Genomic DNA, 21386 nt, shown 5'->3' on the forward strand with positions numbered 1-21386 from the left:
TAAAATTAAATATTTATTAAATAAATTAATAAATATATTTATATATCAAGAAAAATTGGGGGTGCTGCAGTGCCTATGCACGAGCTGCCCCTGCAATATTAGATATCTAATTATGCTGAAGTGAATTACTTTACATTTACTGACATTGAACTGACATCCATTTTCCTATGCCTATAATTCCAGCCTATTTAAATCATTCTGCGTGCACTGCATATCAGCAGCATTCCTGATTACCCTACCTATTTTTGCATCATCAGCAAATAGCTGCATGTTGCTTGTCAAATCAAGTAGTAGAGGCTCTACTAATGGTTCAGTTAAGTAAGTTTGAGCGTGGTTAGTAGTTGGAAGGAGACCAATCATTCGATGCTGTTGGCACACTCTCCCTCGATGAGTCTTTAGACTCCCTGGAGGTGTCAAATAATAATAATAATAATATACAGATTGAATAACAGTGGATCAAGCAATGATCCTTGTGGTACACCAATGGTTACCTTAACTCTTGCACACTCACATCCCCTGTATATCACTTTTTGATATCTGTCAGTTAGCTATCCTCTTATCTACATTAATATTCTATTACCCAAACCCATATTCTCCAATTTATGCAACAGTCTACCATGTTGTCTGGCAAAAGCTTTAGCAAAATCCAAAAATATCATGGTGTATCTGGTCCCCTTGTCCACTTCAATGGTAACATTGTTATAGAATATCGCATCATTTAAGTATTGTTTAAATGCTTCCCATGCAGTGTTGAGATATTCTTCCCATCCAGCAACTGATCCCATTCCACTGAACTCAGTATACTTCTCAGTTGGTGTTAATTTCCTGCTTTGTAGTTCAGCATGTAACCTTTTCTGAATGAAACATTCATAAACTTAGTCACTTCCCAAGTGAGTGCCATATATCACTGTCACCAACTAGAGGCAGAATAGTTATATCTTTAACTGAAACACCCTCTGACACTATAATCAAATCTAACACTCTTTGACCTCAAGTTCCTTCTCTTACATGCTGCGTGAGGAAGTTGTCCCATGACAGCTCAATAAATGCATTTTCATTCTTCTCATGAGATTCTACTGCAACCCAACCAGTAAAGTTTCCCATTATGATTACTCTTTTCACTTTCATGTTTTCTATTTGGTGATGCATTGTCATGTCAGCAGCAGCACCAAGGGTTCTCAGCTGATTATCTACCCAAGTACTGACTGGGTTTAGGTTTGCTGAACTTCGGTGATCAGACAAGAACTGGTGCTTTCGAACAAATCTGGTTGCTGGCATTATTTCTTAAGTTGTATTAATGATATCAGGGAAGGTTTAATGCAATTCATAGTGTAATATTTTGAAGTTTTGTAGGCAAGAATGGGATGAGAGGTATACAGTTGGTGGGTAAATTTTTATGGAGGCAAATGAGATGTAAGATCTTAGAGTAATGGTAGATAGTGACCTGAAATTTTGGGGTTGCGGCTAAAATTGTGAAGACAGCACATCTAATTATGGTAATAATGAGAAGGACCTTACATGTAGAAGTAATTAGGTTTTGGTTGATTGTATAAGACCTTCATCAGGTCAGATATGGATTATTGTAAGCAGATTTGGTCACCTGGTTTATTTTTAATGAAGATGAAGATATATTAGAAATGATTCTAAAATGAATGACAAAAGTTGGTTCTGGTCTGTGGAAAGTGGTATACAAAGACAGATGAGTACAAAGATAAAGATGAGTATCTCTCTCTCTCACTCTCTCTCTTGGATCTCCTCATGTCTGAGGACTCATGACCTTCCTGATGATGCTTTGCCATTTCTTTCTCTCCTGTGCTTCTCTTATTGTTCTAGTTTAAGTCCAGTGATTCTTGATGTTTGGTCAATCCACCTGTAGGGTGGTTTTTCTCTTTTTCTTTTCCCACACAGTTTACCCTGGATGATTATTTTTTCCAGGCAGTTGCCTTTCCTTCTATATATGTGTCCAAAATATTGCACTAGTCTCTTGTCAATTATGTTTATCAGTCTTGTGTGGATATTCAGTTCTTCTAGGATACTTTTGTTTGTTCGGTTTTCTGTCCAAGACACTCTTAACAATCTTCTCCAGCACCAGAGCTCGAACGCCTCAATTCTTCTTCTGTCATCTTTTGTCATTGTCCAAGATTCAGAAGTATAGAGAAAGATCAAATAAACTATGGTTTCTACAAGCTTAATTTTGGTCATTTTGGAGATGTGCCTGGCTTTCCAGATCTTAGTTAAATCAGTCATCGCTTTCTTAGCTAGTGCTGTTTTTCTTCTCATCTCTTTTTTACATCCATATTTCTTTGTTGTTATCACTCCAAGGTAATTGAAATTTTCGACAATTTCAATTCCTTCTACATCTATCTCTTCTGCGTTGTTTAAAACCATTATTTAGGTTTTGTCTTGATTTATTCATAAACCATGGCTTAAGCTTTCCCATTCTAATTGATTTAGGATGGATTTTAATTCCTGTTCATTTGCTATTATCACTGTGTCAGCTGCGTATTGTAGGTTAGTGATTGTTCGGCCACCTAATTTAATGCCTCCATTCCACTTTTCTAGAGATCTTTTCATTATAGTTTCGCTGTAAAGGTTGAATAGTAATGGTGAGAGTATGCATCCTTGTCTTGAACCTTTTTCAAATTGGAATGCAGGGGACACTAAGTTTTCAGTTCTTACTTTTGCTTGATTTTGTTGATATAAGTTCTTTATGAGGGTTATTAGATGGTTTGGTATTCCTGATTCTTGCATGGTGTTCCATAAAATATCCCATCTCATACAGTCAAAGGCCTTGGAGTAATCTATAAAGCATAGATAAACGCTTAGGTTGAATTCCCTTGCTTTTTCGATTATTTGTCTGATGTTAGATATATGATCTTTAGTTCCTCGGCCTTTTCTGAATCCTGCTTGTTCTTCTGAGATCTGATGGTCTATAAAACTTTGTAATCTTTCCTTAATAATGTGTAGTAAAATCTTGCTGGTATGTGAGATAAAGAGTAAGGTGCAGTAGTTTTCACATTTGTTGTGATTGCCTTTCTTGTAGATTGGGATAATGGTGGAACTAGTCCAGTCATTTGGTCATCTTCCAGTCTTCCAGATTTTGTTGCATAAATCATGTATCCAGTTGACTGCATTCTCTCCAAGGTTTTTCAGCATTTCAGCTGTTATTGAATCAGGACCTGGGGCTTTGTTATTCCTTAATTTTTTGATTGCTTGTTCTACTTCACTTTTGAGGATCTCCTGTTCCGTTTTCGTGTTTTCCATAGCTCCTTCATCTTCTTGTTGAATAGCTGGGTCCTTGTAAAGCTTGGCGCAATATTCTTTCCATCTTCTGACTATGTCATTAGTGTTATTTAAGATCTTTCCATTTTCCTCTGTAATTATATTAAGTTTTGGTTTGAATTTTTTGGTTATATCCTTAACCTTCGTGAATAAATCTGTTCTTTCATTACAGTTGGAGTGTCTTTCTATTTCTTTACAGATGTTTTGGATATAGCTATTTTTATCTTTTTGACAAGATTTCTTAATAGCTTTATTCAGGTTCAGGAATTTGGGTTTTGCCAATCTGTTGTTTTAATTTGTTTCCTTTTTTCAATTAGTTCTAGGATTTTTTTGTAATCCATGGACTGCCATTCTTCTTTTTTATTGGAATGTTTTTGGCTGCAGATTTTGCAATGGTTTGTTTTAGGTGTGTCCAATGTGATTCAATGCTTTGTTCCTGAGGTGTGGTTTTTTGTTTCTTGAGCTCTGCTTCAATGTCCATCGTAAATTTGTTGTCCATTTGTGAAAAGTCATATCTTTTGTTGCTCTTATTCTTTTTTGCTTTCAGATGGATCTTTAAATTTGAGATTAATAATTGATGGTCTGATCCACAGTCTGCACCTGGCAGTGTTTTGGTGTTATTGATTAGTATCTTCCATCTCCTGTCAATTAAAATATAGTCAATTTGATTCTTACATTGATTCCCAGGTGCTACCCATGTGTATAGTCTCCTCTTGTGTTGTTTGTACATTGCGTTAGTGATTGCTAATTCCCTTTTAATGCAGAACTCCAATAGTTTTTCTCCTCGTTCGTTTCTAATTCCCAGTCCATGTTTTCCAATGATTCCATTTAAGTGATCATCATGTGCATTGGATCCCACCAGCATTGAAGTCTCCTAGAATTATTCGAATATCCTTTCTTGGTATTGTATCCATAATTTCATTTAGGTCTTTGTAGAATTTCTCACTTAATTCATCTTCTCCATTTGATGTGGGTGCATAAACTTGTATTAGCATTGTTGGAATTGGGTTAGTGTTTAATCTTACTATTATGATTCTGTCACTGACTGGGTGACAGAATGGGTATAAAAACAGACAAATGACATATTTGTAGACATTCATTAATAGGAAGCAGAAGGGGGGGGGGGGAGAATGGCTGGTGGTAAGGAGTTGTTACCAGATTAATGTGCAAGAGATGTTTAATAAAATACAGGGATTACATGGATAGAACAAGATGTGTCCCTAGATCACTAGAAGCTTTTAAGGAAGGTATGAGGAAATGGATATGGAATAGGTTCTTTGCATGGAGAATGGTTGGTGAGTGAAATGAATTACCTAAGAGTGGCGAGTATGCACTTGAGAGGGTGGTGAGCATGGTGATGGTGAATGCATGGTTTGATGTGCCATGCATGTGACAGTGTAACATCCCTCAATGAGTCTTGATTTCTTGGAAGTCGTCATCATCATCATCAATTTCCTTATATATGCCCCCAAGGGGCGTCAAGTCACTATGACAGCACTACACAATTAAGTGTGCATTATTATTAATCTGCTATTAGCAATTTTCCTCCAAATCAATCTAGTACTTGTGTCTAACATTTCACACTTCTAAGGCATTTCTGACTGAATCAATCCACTTAGACTTTGGTCTTCCTCTGGGTTTCTTCCCTGAAATCTTGGCATCAAACATCTCAGTAGCGGTATCACCTTAGATTAGCACTGCTCACACATTCTTAAATGCTAATTATCTCAAGTTCCTTTATAATATCTTCATTTTTAACATGATTCTGCCATTGATACCATTGGTTCACTCCTCTAATTTTTCACAGAACCTTATCTCTGTGGTCTCTAGTCTTTGATCAAGTGCTTTATTTCTATCCCAACTCTCAGATCCATAACTTAAAACTAGTTTGAATACTGTCTTGTATACTGCTAGTTTAGTGCTTTGGCTAATTTCTCTTATTCCATATAAATTTATTCAGCTGGCTACCCTCCATACTAGCTTTGCTTATTCTGTTGTCTATTTCCAGATTTAACTTGCCATCTGAGAGTTGTAGAGTAGGTGCCCTCCCTCGATGAGTCTTAGGACTCCCTGGAGGTATCAAATAATAATAATAATCTTCACTAAATACTGTGCTTAAATAGCTGATATATTTTACTTGTTCTATAGGATCTCCATTTAGAATGCAGCTGAGTTTTTCATGTTTTACCTATTTTCATGGTTTTGGTCTTTTTATTGCTGATTTTTATGCCAAATTTGTTACAGCTGTTATTCAATTTAATTAGTGAATCCTGGAGACTTGCACTAGATGTGTTTATTAGCACATCATCTGCATAAATCAGAGATAAGTTTGACCTCTCCAATTCTAATATCAGGCTTCATGCCACTTTCTTTCATAATGTGATTCATATTGATGATGAATAAGCGGTGATAACGTGCATCCTTGTCTAACCCCTGATTTTACATTAAACCATCTTCCTGTATTTTCTTCAATTCTAACTGCTGACTGACAATTAAATATAGACTATATATTGCTCTGTATAATGTTCCATTTTCATCCCATATGATTGTCTTGAAAATCTTCTCTCTTGGCACCTTGTCATATGCCTTTTACAGATCTACAAAATTTGAGTACAGATTATTGGCATTTACTCACAATTTCTCAACTGTTTGTCTTAAAGTGAAAATCTGATCTTGACAACTTCTATTTGATCATTATTGCCTGAAAATAACATTCTTTACTTATTATTTAGTAAGATCTCACCTGTTTTTGTCTCCAGTTATGTCCACATGGTACTTTTCCAATTCTTCTGCAAGTTCAATTTACTTTCCATTAATACTCCTTATATTGATAGTTCCTATCTTCATTTTTTCTGATGTTGGGTTTATTCTTCTTCTTCTAGATGTTGAGTTGGAGCATGTTTCAGTAGCTGATTTTTCAAAAACAGCAGAGACCTTGTTTAACTGGACGACATCCCAGCCATCATGAAATCTCATCATGTTGTACCATCGTATGCATCTGGTTTAAGCCAATAGACAGTACAATTTGGTTGGCTAAGTCCCAAATTGAAAACCCATCCTTGTTCATTCAGCACTCAGTGGGGCGCACCACATGAAGGCAAGGACTGGACATTAGGTCAGAAGCCCCAGTCGGTTCTCCACATTCCTGAAAGCCAATGTAGAGGTCTCCTCCCATTTATTAGGCTTTGACCCTTAAGCAACCCCTTCTTGGAAGTTTAATGTTAATAATAAGAAGAATAGTAATAATATTTTTATAAAATAAAATTACTGTATTTTCAATAAACCTGATCTTTTTCTAGCATTACATATAAAATGCTTTGCTTGTTCTCACAAATCTTCAGTATTTCAGCACACATTTTTGAAATATATATATATATATATATATATATATTTATTATTATTTTTTTTTCCCTTCTCTTTTAAAGCTATTTCAGTGATGGCTATGAATCAGATTCTACTTTAATTCAAAGAACAGGACATGTCCGTAGGTTAGATCCACAGCAGCAGAGGGCATGGTACAAAGAAATTCAGCGTGGCGGAGACATACCTTTTTCTGGACTTGGAAAAACTGCCCCTGAAAAACCTAAAGGTTATTCTTTCTTTACCTTTATGATTTTTTTTACCTCCTCTTGTTCTCATTCTGATATGTACACATTGATATGCACCAGATGCACCCTTGAAATGTTAGCCCACTTAGATACAGCGAAGCTAAAAATTACTTGTATGTGTGATTATTCAGTAAAATTCTGATTTGGCAAATGCTGGATGAAATTTGCAGTTATTCATGACTACGAGTTCTAAATAAGTTGAAAATTTATTTTATATACTAACACCATAATATTTATTTGTAAAATTTCTTTAGCTGACCATTTTGACTTTATTTCAGGACATAAATGGCTAACATCATGTACAAGTGTGGAAATTGATTTTCATACTATATCCAAAGAAATCACCAACAGAAACATTTATAGATGATATTTTGTGTGTGTGTGTGTGTTTCACCTGGAAATGTGTGATTTTTTTTAACTTAATGTTTCTAATTATTTTTCTAATCAGATCACTTATGGCTAATGCATTTAAAAAAAGCAAAACAGACTCTTAATCACCCTGTTATTATAGTGACTAATAAGATGAATAGTTCAAATCAGTTACAGGTAAATGAAATTCCATTTGTGCTGTTTTATGCAAATGACCATTTGCAAATGGGCACTGGCTGTATCTGTTTATATAAATTGAAGATTACAAATTTTCTTTATCAGAGTACTCACAGTATCATTTAAGTGAATAAATCATTTTAATTATGTGAGCTGTCTAGTTTATTACTTATTTAACAGCTGTGTTTTGAAAGAAGTTAAATAGACATCAGTTGTTTATTGCTGATTATCGCAATGTTGCAGGCTACTTTCTTTTCTTTCTTTCTTTCTTTTTAATCTTTTGTAATAGATAGTTAACTTTTCTTTCATATAATTTATATCAGTAAATGTTTGAAAAAAAAAAGTTTTTATTTTTTTGTTATATTAACCACTCGGATATCAAAAGTTAAATAACTTTTGTTATTTAACTATATGGATAAAATATATTAAATAATTTTTGCTTTAGATCCATGTTATTTCAGTTTAATGGACACTTCACATCCATGTATTAATTGATATTTATTGACGTTTATTATGACATAAACCTGCTTGATCATACCAGATCCAGCAAGTTTATGTACGCTGATGACCTAGTGATCTTACATCAATCCACCTCCTTTACCAACTTAGAATTAACCTTGAATACAGACCTGAACACTCTTGAAGAGTACTTCAAGTAGTGGTACTTGAAGCCAAATCCAATGAAAACAATGTCCTCGGTATTTCACCTGTACAATGCTGAGGCGAATCGGCAACTCAACCTTTCTTTCTGTGGAAAAATGGTAGAACACAAGCCTCACCCAAAATACCTTGGAGTGAGCCTGGACAGAAGCCTAACCTATAAAAGGCACATCAACCTTTCCAATAAAATTAAAACCAGAAATAACATCATTTCAAGGCTTGCTGGAACAACCTGGGATTATGGTGCAGAAGTCCTAAGGTCATCTGCACTAGCCCTCGCATTCTCTGCAGCAGAATATTGTGCCCCTGTCTGGGAAAGAAGTACGCACACTAGCATTATCAACACCCAGCTGAACTCTACCATGCGCACAATTAGTGGGACAGTGAGAAGCACTCCTCTCTCCTGGCTGTTCTATCTAACATTGCTCCACCACACATACAGAGAAGACAAGTCTCGATTAAGGAATTTAATAAAGCAACAAGCAACCTACCCCTACACCAGACTCTCATAAATCGACCTAGTCTTCGCCTCAAATCTAGAAAGCCTCTCTGGTCCATGGACAAACTCTCTTCAGCTGTGCTGCCATCAATATCTTACATATGGAGAGAATGCTGGTCCAACAATCTCCCAACAAACGGCTTCCTGGTAGAAGATCCCTGTGCTCCGCAGCCTGGTTTTGGTCTTCCTAGGAAGATTTGGTCATCCAAAAACAGGATCAGAACTAGTCAGGGCAGATGTGGCTATCTTCTACATAAATGGGGGCTGTCAGATCACCTTATTGTGATTGTTCTCCCATGGCTCAGATGATTACTCATATTATGTACAACTGCCCAAGGCACCAATTTCACGGTGGTGGCCTACAGGACATCCACAAGGTGACAGATGAGGCATTGAATTGGCTTTCCAGCCTGGACCTTGACCTGTAGTTGGTATGGTGGTGGTGGTGGTGGTGGTGATGGTTATGGAGGAAACAGAAGATCACGGTCCCGTCTCACCACGAAGACGTTATTCTAGTAGTCACTCTCATAGTATCATAGTATCAGCAGAACTCCTCATGTTAGAAGATGATGATACAGTGTGAAATGGGCCTCCTCTAATGGATCAAGTTTTCTCACACAAGACACAACTGCTCTCTACTTAAACCTCGGATACAGCCACTTTTATGTTGTGAAGTGTTGTGAGAACATGCAGTCTTGTCATACTTGGTGCAGCAGGATGATAATTGTACCTGGCTTAATTATGACAAGTTACTTTTGCTTTATATTTAAAAAAAAAAAAAAAAAAAAAAAAGACTTAGTAAGCAGGTTGTGCCTTTTATGTAATGAACTTTTATATTAAGATTTTCATCATTTGTTTCTGGAAATTGTGATTGCATTTTTCACTTACCAGTTTCATGTAGCGATAAGAATAAATAAATAAAATTGATGTTTAGCATGTCAAGGCTGGTATGGTGGTTGAATGCTTGTAAACATATGCCTTCTATTTGTCCATTTTGATAAGTTTCTGCCTAGTCTCTGAGGAGAACCAACCAGTTCGAAAGCATTACAGAAGGGTACCATTTGTCATGCTTTCTTTCTTTCACTTGGAGCTTAAAAGTCTTTTGGGTTTCCTTTAGCCTCTGCAGCCAATTTCTTTTCATACTCTGATTTAGTTTTCTGTATAATGCTCATAACTTTTTAATGTTGTTGCTGTTGTCAAATCCATTGAAGAGCTTCTAGATATGACCGTGAGCCTGTATAACTGCTTCGGCAATCTCTTGAACTTTGATGGAGTAGAGCTGTTCTGTAGGGTTATTGTCAATTTTCTGTAGAGCAGTGGTAATTTCTGGACAAGAATAGATATGGGGAGGTGTTAGTTCGACCCCTGGACAGTTCTTGCATGTTTCATAACTTCTAGTACTGTCCGGATGAATTTTCATGCCTTTAAAGTGTTCCATCCTTAGCCTGGTAATGATTTTGATTATTTCTCTATTTTCATTTATTTTGCTGATTTCATTCTTCTTCTTGATGGTTTGTTTTACCAGTCTTATTTTTGCGACACAGTTTGCATCAGTTAGTGATAGTGGGTGTAATTTTTGAGGTAAGTATCTTGCTTCTTTTGCTAGTCTGTCTGCTCTCTCATTGCCTTCAATATTTACATGAGCTGGTATCCATTGCAGTGTACAGTTCTTATTTTTCAAATTTAAAGTTGTTAGCTGTTCATGAATTTCCTGTGTGAGGTTTGTTTTTCCATTTTTTAATGCTTCAATTGCAGATTTTGAGTCGCTGTAGATGGTTATTCCTTCTGTAATATTTATTACTGGATTAGAGAGATAGAACTTGAGAGCTGCTAGCATGGCTGTTAGTTCACAAGTGAAGTTTGAACCCTTTTTGCTAGCTGTGGTTTTGATTTGCATTTCCTCACCTCCAGGTAGAGTTATAAAAACCCCTGCTCCTCTTTGGTCGAGAGCTTCATCAGATGATCCATTAGTGTAGGCAGTGACATGATTTAGATTATTTAAGTGGTGTATAGTGTCAAGTCCTTTTCTTTTATTTACCTGCTGTGAGTCCTTTTTTGAACATGGTTCTAGCAGATTTAAGTTAATCATTGTGTTTTTTGGTAATATAGTGGAAAAGAATTGCTTTTTGCTTATTTCGATGCTTGAAGTCTATCTATTTTCTAATTTCATGATTATATTGTAAAGTAGATGTTTAGTCTAGATTTTCTGGTCCAACCATCGAACGTCCTGAGTGAGATGTGATCCTGTTGTTGGCTCCTGATTCTGTTAGTCAACTTAACTGTGGAGAGTTTTCTTTTGTCTTCTAGTATGTGAAGCCCACACTCTTGTTGAGCTTTTAAGTTATTTGTGGATGAGACTGCATCTATAATAAGTTTTGCTCTGTATGATTGTACTCTGTCAAGCTTTTCCTTTGAGCTAGTGGAAGCTGGAGCCCAGATTGTTAAGGCATATTCCATAGTTGGTTGTATGAGTGCTGTATATGCAGTTTTGAGTGTCTTTGGTTTTGCACCCCACTTTGTTCCACAAAGTCTTTTGATGATATTAAGGCTTTTTAAGCGCTTTATTAGATATATTTGTGATATGGGTTGTAAAGTACTGAACCAAAGAAAGATGAATGACAGTAAAAGTGAGAAGAATGATAGCGAAAGTTGGACGCATGTTAGTCCGAAAGTACGGAAACAAAGAAAGATATGTGAGAGTGAAAGTGAGAAGAATGACAGTGAAAGTTGGACGTATGTTGGACCGAAAGTACGGAAACAAAGAAGGATGAATGAGAGGGAAAGTGAGAAGAGAGGGTCGAGAGTTAGAAAGTTAGAAAGATTTAATGATAGAGTGAATGTGTCGCGAGGTTCAGAAGGTGAATTGGATTGGATGAAGCAAGAAATGAAATGGATGCGGAATGAAATTAAGAGAATGCAGGTCAAAACTATTAAAATAAATCATGATGGCATGAAAGAGTTAACAAAAGATGAGCGAGTGGCATTGTATGGTGACTCCATTATTAAAGGTGTGCTAGAGGATAAAATGCACAAGGTATGTTTTCCAGGCGGTAAAATGAGTAGAGTGATTGAGGCATTGAATATGAGGCGGGAACGAGCAAAAGAGTTAATTGTATTAATTGGTACGAATGATTTGAGAGAGAACAAGGAGCATGTCAGAATGAATGTCAGGAGACTGCTTGGAAAGATAAAGGAGAATAGTGTGACAGGAAGGGTGGTCAGTGTGTTGCCTAGGTATGATTGTGGTGAAATGAGGCGGAGAGCAAGGATTATGAATGATATTCTGGCTGAAATGTGTGAGGAGATGGGAGTACAGTTTGTTAATGTGTGGAATGAGTTTGAGGGACGAAGTGAGCTGTATGGGAGCGATGGACTGCATTTGAGTGGTTATGGTGTGAGTCGCTTGGAGAGACTGCTGCTGGAAGGTAGAGAAGTGAATAGAGAGAATGAATCAGATCGAGAGGGGAGTGATGTGGAAGAGCAGGAGAGTAAGACAGGAGAGATTGAAGGAGTGGAAATGAATGTGGAAGTGAGTGGTATGAGTATAGATAATGAGAGAATGGGTGTGCAAGAGGAACAGGGAAACGGGGAGGCTCAGGGTGGACAGCGATACACAGCGTGAGAAAGGTGGATGCTCCAAGAGGAGGTGAGAGAATGTGTAGGCAGGAAAGTAATGGGATGATCAGGAATCAAAAGGAAACAGATGGAATTGCAAAGGGTTCTAAAATGAAGAAGCAGAAAGGGAAATGGCCCCAGTCCAGCATGGAGAGATCACATCGAGTGAGTGGTATCAGTGGAACTAGCTGTAGATCCAGAAATGAGTTGTTGTGTTTGTATACCAATGCTAGAAGTATAAGAAACAAGGCGGATGAAATGGTTGCACTAATTGCGTCTGTGCACCCAGAGATTGTCGGAATAAGTGAGACATGGTTAGATGAGGATGACATCCTGACAGGAATAGAGATGGAAAGGTATGATGTGTTTCGTGAGGATAGAAGGGGTAAAAAGGGAGGGGGAGTGCTATTGATGATAGAGAAAGAGTTATGTCCATACAAGGTAGAGATGCAAGGGGGAAATGGGGCCAGTGGTTTTGAGGCAGTATGGTGTGAGATAGAGGTGAATAGATTCAAATACTTGGTGGGATGTTGTTATAGACCTGGTAATGTGGATGGTGGTGATAGTGAAATGTATAGTCAAATAAGCCAAGCAAATAAGAAAAGGATGATCATTATGGGTGATTTTAATTATGGCAATATAGATTGGAATGAAGAGATAGCAACTGGAAGTAAAGAAAATGAGTTTCTTGAGTTTTTGAGGGATAACTACCTCAGACAGTATGTAACAGAGGGCACAAGAGGATTAAGGGTCTTGGATTTGGTCATCTCATCGGAGGATGTAATTATCAATGAGGTATCAAATCATCCACCAATTGGCGAAAGTGACCATGAGGTGATTACTTGGGTGGTTGCCAGCAGTGCAAGGACCCCTGTGAAAAAAGGGTATATGTGGAACTACAAGGGGGGTGATTATGAAGAGCTCAGGAGACAGCTTGCAGGTGTAGCATGGAATGAGGAGTTAGCTGGAAAAGAGATCAATGCAGCTTGGGGGATTTTCAAAAAATATTTAGTGGATGCAATGTCTAAATGTATACCACGGGTGAGAAGGTTAAATAAGTTAGGTGTGAGATGGATGAATAAAGAGATTAAGCATGCAATACAGAGAAAAAGGGCATTGTGGAGGCAGCATAAGAGAAGTGGAAGTAACCAATTTCATGAGTTCTACAAAGACCAGGCAAGGAGAGTGACTTGGTTGGTGAGAGTAGCTAAAGAGAGGTATGAACAGCAATTAGCTAATGAAGCTAAAAAGAATCCTAGGGAGTTCTTTCGGTATGTAGCCAGCAAAAGAAAGAATGATTATGGAAGGATGACATTGATTGGAGGAAATGGTATAAAGACAGCTGTTGCAGAATGTGTGGTGGAGATACTTAATGAGCAGTTCATAAAGATCTTTCAATCTTGTGAATGTGACTTCATGGAGAGATTAAGAGCAGTTGATGATGGGGAGGAGAGACTGACTGTAAGTGAGCAAGAGGTGTTTGGGGAGTTGAGTAAACTAGATGTAAATAAGGCTGTGGGACTTGATAATATATCACCGCGTATTCTGAAGGAATGTGCCAGAGAGTTGACACCTGCCTTGACATATTTTTTTAATACGAGTCTTGCACTTGGTCAAGTCCCTAAAGAGTGGAAGGAGGGCAAGATTGTGCCACTTCATAAAGGAGGTGATCGAACTCAAGCATCAAACTATAGGCCTATCTGTGTGTCAGGTGTTGTGGTTAAGTTGTTGGAGAAGCTTGTGAGAACTAGGATCCAGAGTTGGGTTGACAACAATGGTATAATCTTTGATGGACAGCATGGATTTGCTAAAGGGAGGTCGTGTTTTAGTAATCTACTTACTTATTACAATAAAGTGACTGTTTCCTTGGACAGAGGAGAAGGATACACAGTAATATACTTGGATTTCGCAAAAGCTTTTGATAGAGTGCCTCATGATAAGTTGACAGTCAAACTAGAGCAGATGGGGTTGGATATTAGATTAGTGCATTGGATTGGAGACTGGCTATCTGATAGGTATCAACAAGTTGTGTATGGGGGTGCAATATCCAGGAAAAGGAAAGTCACTAGTGGAGTGCCTCAGGGATCTGTTTTAGGGCCATTACTATTTAACTTGTATATTAATGATATTGGCGAAGATTTGGATGGAGATATTCAGTTGTTTGCAGATGATGCAAAGTTGGGACGAACCATAAAGAGTAGTGAAGATGTTGTGGCCTTGCAAGAAGACTTGAATAAATTGAGTGATTGGGCAAGCAAATGGGGATGTGAGTTCAATGTTGCAAAATGTAAGGTTTTAAAATTTGGAAAACAAAGATGGGATGCAGAATTTATGCTTGGTGAAAATATATTGTTGGAAGTAGAGGAAATAAGAGATCTGGGAGTGATAGTGGATAAGGATCTAAAATTTAGGGGTCACATCGCCAAAATTGTGAAGACAACACAAAGACTTCTGGGAATGATGAGGAGGACACTGACGTGTAGAAGTAGGGAGATTCTTGTTCCATTGTATAAGGCTTTGATTAGGCCACACATGGACTATTGTGCCCAGATTTGGTCACCTGGTTTTCAGAAGGATGAAGAGATGTTGGAAAGGGTCCAAAGGCAACTGACTAAGGTAGTTTCTGACCTCTGGAATGTCGAGTATGAGGAAAGATTGAAAAGATGTAATTTGCAGAGACTAGTGGAGAGAAGGAAGAGGGGAGATATGATAGAGACCTACAAGTTGGTAAGGGGTTGCTATAGGATCAATGGTGGAGAAGTTCTACAGCGAATAGTGGGAGATCAGGGGAGAACCAGAGGTCATCCCTGGAAACTGTATAAAGAGGGTGTGAGTAGGGGAGTGAGAGGCAGGTTTTTTTCGTGCAGAGTTGTGAATGATTGGAATGCCTTGCCTGAGAGTGTGGTGTCTGCAGGGAGTTTGAATGTGTTTAAGACCCGGTATGATGAGATGTGTGTGAGATAAAAGGACCTCCTAGATGAGTCTTTGACTCCATGAGGTCTTGTTTAATAATAATAATAATAATAATAATAATAAATCTTAGTTCAGTATTTAGGGTTAGGCCTAAGTATTTGGAAGACTGTTTTTTCCTATTTTGATATTATATATTTTGATTTGGGGGTTGTAATTGTGTCTATTTTTTCTATCAGTGGAGAAGATACTAAGTTTTGTTTTTTCTTGGTTTATCGGTAATTTGAGTTCCTTTGCCCATCTTTCTAAGCCTTTTATTGATTTATTTAGGACTTTCTCAGATTGTTGAGGATTACTGCTTGTGTGATTATATGCCAGATTGCTATATTATCTGCATAGCAGGCTATTTTTGTGTCATTTATTATGTGAGGATGATTATTGTTCATATAGATGAGAAATAGGAGTGGGCTTAGAACAGAACCTTGTGGGACTCCAGCCCATGTTCGATGTATGTTGGAAGAAGTTCCATTAACTTTTACTTTAATTTTTCTTCCTTTCATGAAATCTGAAATCCAAATTAATGCATTCCCTCTTTTTCCAGTATCATATGCAATCTTTATTAACTTTTGTCTCCACACTCGATCGAAGGCAGCTGTAAGATCTAACAACATTGCTATTGTCTTCTTCGGGGGTTTTTCTTGAAAGCCATCTATGATTGATTGGCAAAGATAAAATAATTAATCTTCTGTACTGTGTTGGGATCTGTATGCTGTTTGGTAGAAGTTCATCTTGTTATTTTCTAAGAGCCAATTCATAAGTCTAGTATGTATTATTCTTTCGTTTAGTTTGCAAAGAGTACTAGTCAAAGTTATTGGTCTGTAGTAGCTTTTACAGCCAATAGGGTTTTTGTTAGGTTTTAGTAAGGGTATAATGACTGATGTTTTCCATATTTTTGGCAGTTTACCTGTATTCCAGGAAGTGTTAAATATCTTCAGAAGTCGGGTTTTGGCTTTTACTCCCATGTTTTGAATCATATGTCCAAAGATAAGATCTATAGCGGGTTATTTGTCAGGGTCAATTTGACTAATTGCTGTTTCTAATTCTATCATTGTGAGTCCTGAGTAAAGATGTCTTAAGAAGGATAGGTTCTGAATTGTGCTAGCAGATGTTTTGCACTTTTCCTGCACCTTTTGTCTTCATTGTTGTATTGCAGTTTGCTTACTTTTGAGTAATGTTTGGCTAGAATATTTGCCATCTGTTTGTTTGTTGCTGCTGTATTAATTCCCGAGGAGACTGTGTTTGAAGAGTGATCAGTATCCGGAAGTGTTGCGCTGTTTAATAATCTGATGATCTTCCAGTGTTGTGAGTCTTTTCTTGGATTTAGTTTGTTGCAGAATTCTTCCCACTTTCTTGTTTGCAGTTTGAAATTTCATCTTCAATTTTTTGAGTTAATTCTATTAACTTCTTTCTGTTTTCTTTTGTATTATTTTGTTTTAACTGCTCGTTGATGGTATCTCTTTCAGTGATCATAGCGTTGATGTTATGATCTTTTCCAAAATGGAACCCAGTTGTTTTTCCTGAGTCCTCTGGGAATTGAATTTTTTGAAGCTCTTTGTATGTTGTTGGTTAATTCTAGTAGTTGCTGATCAAGTTCTTTACTAGTGGGTGTGTCTGTGCAATATGTTTCTAATAGTTGTGTGTATTTGGGCCAATTTGCTTTTCTGAAGTTCCAAGATCTCTTTTTCTGTGGTTTTTGGTCTAACTGCAATTTAATGTTTGTGATGATAGGCCTATGATCACTGATGGCATTGTTTAACATTTTCCACTGGGTAAGATTTACAGTTTCTTAATCTACTGCTGTGATGTCTAATGCTGATTCTGTACCCATTGTTTTTGACAGATATTTTGCTTGTTCAGAAAGCCTTTTGTTGCTGAGTTGTTTTTCTAGTATGATTTCAAGGTTTAGATCATCAATTAAGTCCTCTATTTGTGCTCCTTTCTGATTGAGAAGTGGGGGAGCCCCAAGTTGGGCTTTTGGCATTTAGGTCTCCTAAAAGGATTGTTGTATCAGATGTTTTACTTAGTTGCTTAAATAGATATCTGTGTTATCTGGGTGATATGCATTGACTATCGTAATAATGCGTTTTGGTAGAAATATCTTGACTGCTTGAGCCTCTGTCACTATTTAGATTGCTATTTGTAGTTGATATGATTTCTTTATATTTAATGTGTTTGATCTGTAAGAGTATAGCTAGATCTCTGCCAGATCGATCCGTCTCTTTCCTTAGTGTTGAATAGCCTTTGATTTGAAGTTTCAGATTTTTATTTCGTTTCATTTCTTGTAGACATGCAATGTGGATGTTATGTTTGTATAAAATGTTCTTAAGCTCTTCCATCTTTTTTTGAGTGCCATTGATGTTAAGCTGAAGTATGTTGAGAGTCCTCGTAGCATATTTCTCATCGAGATCCTAGACTGCAGTTCTCGATGCTTCGGCTTCCCCGGACATGGTTGTATGATCAGAATAGACGCTTTTCATGGAATTTGGATGTGCCAGAGCCCCATTAGCCAGCAATTTTCAGGGTTCTCTGCAGGCCTTCACAGCTATCGGCTGTGAAGGCCTGCAGAGAACATATTGGCTAGGGGCCATTGAATTCCCCACAGTGCTTCACCCTACAGGGTAATTCCCTACTTCTTGCCACTTTTGCCTTGCATGTAGGCAAATGCCTCAGATGTGGAATTGGACTTCTGCAAGGCATAACGTTTTGATCCTACACTTTATACATTTCATAACTCCTCTCATTCTTATTCTCATGGCATTCCTTTCACATCATCTTCTTATGGATCTCTTGCTTAATAAGGTTGTACATCTCTTTCACTCCTATTCTATTGTTCTTTGAACTCTGGTGATGCATTCAGATATACGGCATTATTCAAAGCTTCCAGTGCACTGCTGGGAAGCTTTGAATGCCTTCCTAATCAGTATTCTGATACTATGAAACTAATATTCTCCTGAGTTTGTCATAATTTCCAGCTTTGTAGTTTAGCATTTAGCCTGTGATGATTAGAATGTCTGTATAGTTGGCTATTTCCCAGGTTAGTATGGCATGATCACTCTTACCAATTGGTGACAAAACAGCTATATCCTTAACTAAGTGGAATATAACTGCCCAGTTGCTTTGGGTACATTTGAGCAAACAAGTTTAGAGTGTTTGATGAAGTGTAGGCTTGTGTCTAGGTAAATACTGGGATATTCGGTTCCTGTTTGCCATGGGATTGTAGAATTAAACATCTATATGTTATATCTGAGGGATAATGAATACCATGGCCATTTTTTGGGGGGACATTTACTTGAAATCTCCATGAATCTCTATGAACCAGTTTTCTAGAGTGGAGAAGATGTTTTGGAGTTGCTTATTACAAGGTGCAGACATAGAGATCTAGTTAGTATTGCTGTGTCATCCATATAGAGTTTCAAAATGGGTGCCGATTTTTCGGTGATGTCTGCCATGTTGATGGAGAATAGGATTGGGAAAAAAGGGAACCTTGGGGAACCAGCTATAATTCTCCACTGAATAGTTCTTGTACTGGATGCCTAAGACCAACCCCAGTCAACAAGCTGTATCCCTTAGCAGGCATAGCACCACCAGGCATAAGACGTCGAGTGGCCAGTGAGATGGAGAGAAAAAAGCAGATGATGGATGAAGGACATCCAATGTATGGTCACATCACCACGACTTCTTGACTCAAATCAAGAAGTCGTGGTGATGTGACCACGACTATCTAGTTTTATGCAAAGAACTAAACCATTGATCCATAAACCTGAGGAGCGACGCCTTATTCTATGGAGGGAATCAGTTCAACTTCAAGAAGTCCTTATAATTAAGGAAGAGTTAACCAAGGGATATCACCTACCCTACAGAACCTGGAGGACCTTGAACCGTCTTAGAGTGGGAGTTTCCAGATGCAGAAGTAATCTGATGAAATGAGGTTATGCAGATGATGACAGCTGTGACTGTGGAGATGTCCAAACTGATGAACATCTTTTATGTTGCCCAAATCTAATCGATGTGTGCTCCACGGATGACATTCTGATTGTCAATGACAAGGCGATACAAGCCGCTGTTTTTTGGAGGGAGAGGATATGATTGGTGTTCTGGACTCGGAAAGAAAGAAGAAGAAGCTCTTATGCTGTTGCATTTCGCCAATAGTTTTCTATTGCTTAGATATGATTTGATTAGTTGTGTCATGTTTTTTGGGATATTTGACTTTATGAGCTTGAAGAGGAGAACCTGGTACCAATTTTATCAAATACTTTGGCTATATCTAAGACTGTGCATTGTTTCCAGTTATATCCTGTAGTGATGTATTCAACAATTCGGTGAACATGCTGAACTGTGCTGTGCTAAAAGCCAAATTGTTCATTTGGTATGATGTTCCCTTTGCCTTTTGCTTCTTGTTAGGATAAGTTTTTCTGCTATTTTTCCTATGTTGGAGAGGAGACTGATGGATCGTTAATTATGGGGGAGATTGTGGGATTTTCTGATTTTATGCATCAGGATGATGTCTGCAATTTTCCAGGATTGGAGAAAATACTGTAATCCTAGTATTGCATTTCTGATGCAGATCAGAATGCATAATGACTTTAAATGATAGTAACTTGATGATTTTTTGGTGATTCTGTCTGGGCTTGGTGCTTTTCTGTAGTTGAGATTCTTAATAATGTTGGTTAGTTCTGCTGGAGATCTCTTCTGGACTGGCAGGCTAGGTTACCCCCCCCCCCCCAACTGGCCATGATGTCTATAGATGTCCAGCTAAATCTAGATAAGATTCTGTAACACCCGTTGAATAACATGTATATGGATAAGAAGTGCAATTTGGCCTCACTATTTCATCCACTTCATCGGTAGGGAGGTTAATGTTCATGTACATTGGACATATTGACAGATCTTAAGTTGTAGACTATATTTTCATAATTTGTCTGCATTGTATTTCACTTTTGCTTTGTCAGCATCTGAATATATGATCCCATTCATCTTGAACTGGGGATATGTGATTTGCAGCTGGTGTGAAACATTTTAAGAAATTTCCATATTGAGTGATCTTCCATTTTGAGAAAAGTGAACTTTCTTTCCCACTGTTGACGTCTATAGTTCTTGAGGGTTACTCAGACATGGTTGGTGACTTTGTTAAAGATTTTTTGATATTGGGGAGTCAGTGTCATGTGATATCTTTTCCATACTTATTACTATTACTATTATTACGGGCAACTCCAGGGAGTCATTGGACTCATCGAGGGAGGCCCCAAATCATATTCATCACAACTATTTGACATTCATACAGTATCTATCATACCTCGTCTTAAACTCATTCACTATCACAGCATCCACCACAGACTCAGGGAGCGCATTCCACTCATTCACTACTCTAAAAGTAAAGAACCCAGCTCTAACACCTTTACTAACCACACTTTTGCCCAGTTTCCATGGATGTCCCCTAGTCCTCCCACAACCAGCCCTGTACTCAAAAATATCTTCTGAATTAATTTTATAGAAACCCTTCAGTAATTTGAATGTCTCAATCATATCTCCCCTCCTCTGCCTATCAACCAATTTTTGCAACCCACAAATCCTCAACCTGTTCTCATACGGTTCATTCCACAGACCTGCTATCATCTTGGTCACTCGCCTCTGGATCCTCTCCACCTCTTCCCCATCAAGAAGAAACCTAGGTGACCAAATCTGAGCACAGTAGTCTAGATGGGGTCTTATCAAGGCTCGATACAGAGGAACAATAACCTGCTTGTCTCTGCTTGTCATCGTATTCTTCAGCAACCAAGTGATTTGATGAGCTGTTTTGGTCACTTTTGCAATGTGTCCCCTAAATTTCAATTCCTTATCTACCAACACTCCTAAATCTCGTGCCTCATCAATTTCCTGGAGCACGGTTCCACCAATGCAGTAAACTGCTGCCAATCTTTTCACCCCAAAATGCATAACCTTACATTTTGCCACATTAAACTGACATCCATTCTCCTTAGCCCAGACCTCCAATCTATCCAAATCATCCTGCAAAATTTTGACGTCATCTGCATTCACTATTGCCCTACCCAACTTCGCATCATCCGCAAACAAATGAACTGTTCCTCTCAGATCATTTCCTATATCATTTATGAACAAATTAAACAGCAGTGGTCCAAGAACAGATCCTTGTGGCACACCACTAGTCACAGGCCGTCTTGTGGACTCTACTCCCGAGTAAACCACTC

At 37.8% G+C, this 21386-nt stretch overlaps 1 protein-coding gene across 1 annotated transcript in view; it reads left to right on the top strand.

Annotated features, from left to right (window-relative positions):
* Nucleotides 1-21386, top strand: part of LOC150099286 (uncharacterized) — a 623534-nt gene that overhangs the window by 338600 nt on the left and 263548 nt on the right. The window contains exon 19 of the mRNA XM_090404213.1: nucleotides 6708-6871. Coding sequence (XP_090260339.1) covers nucleotides 6708-6871 — 164 coding nt within the window. The remainder of the gene's footprint in view (nucleotides 1-6707; nucleotides 6872-21386) is intronic.

The sequence above is a fragment of the Typopeltis vanoorti genome, chromosome 14 (genome assembly GCF_054136105.1).
Source record: "Typopeltis vanoorti isolate ZY-2024b chromosome 14, IOZ_Tvanoo_1.0, whole genome shotgun sequence".
Taxonomy (NCBI): Eukaryota; Metazoa; Arthropoda; class Arachnida; order Uropygi; family Thelyphonidae; genus Typopeltis; species Typopeltis vanoorti.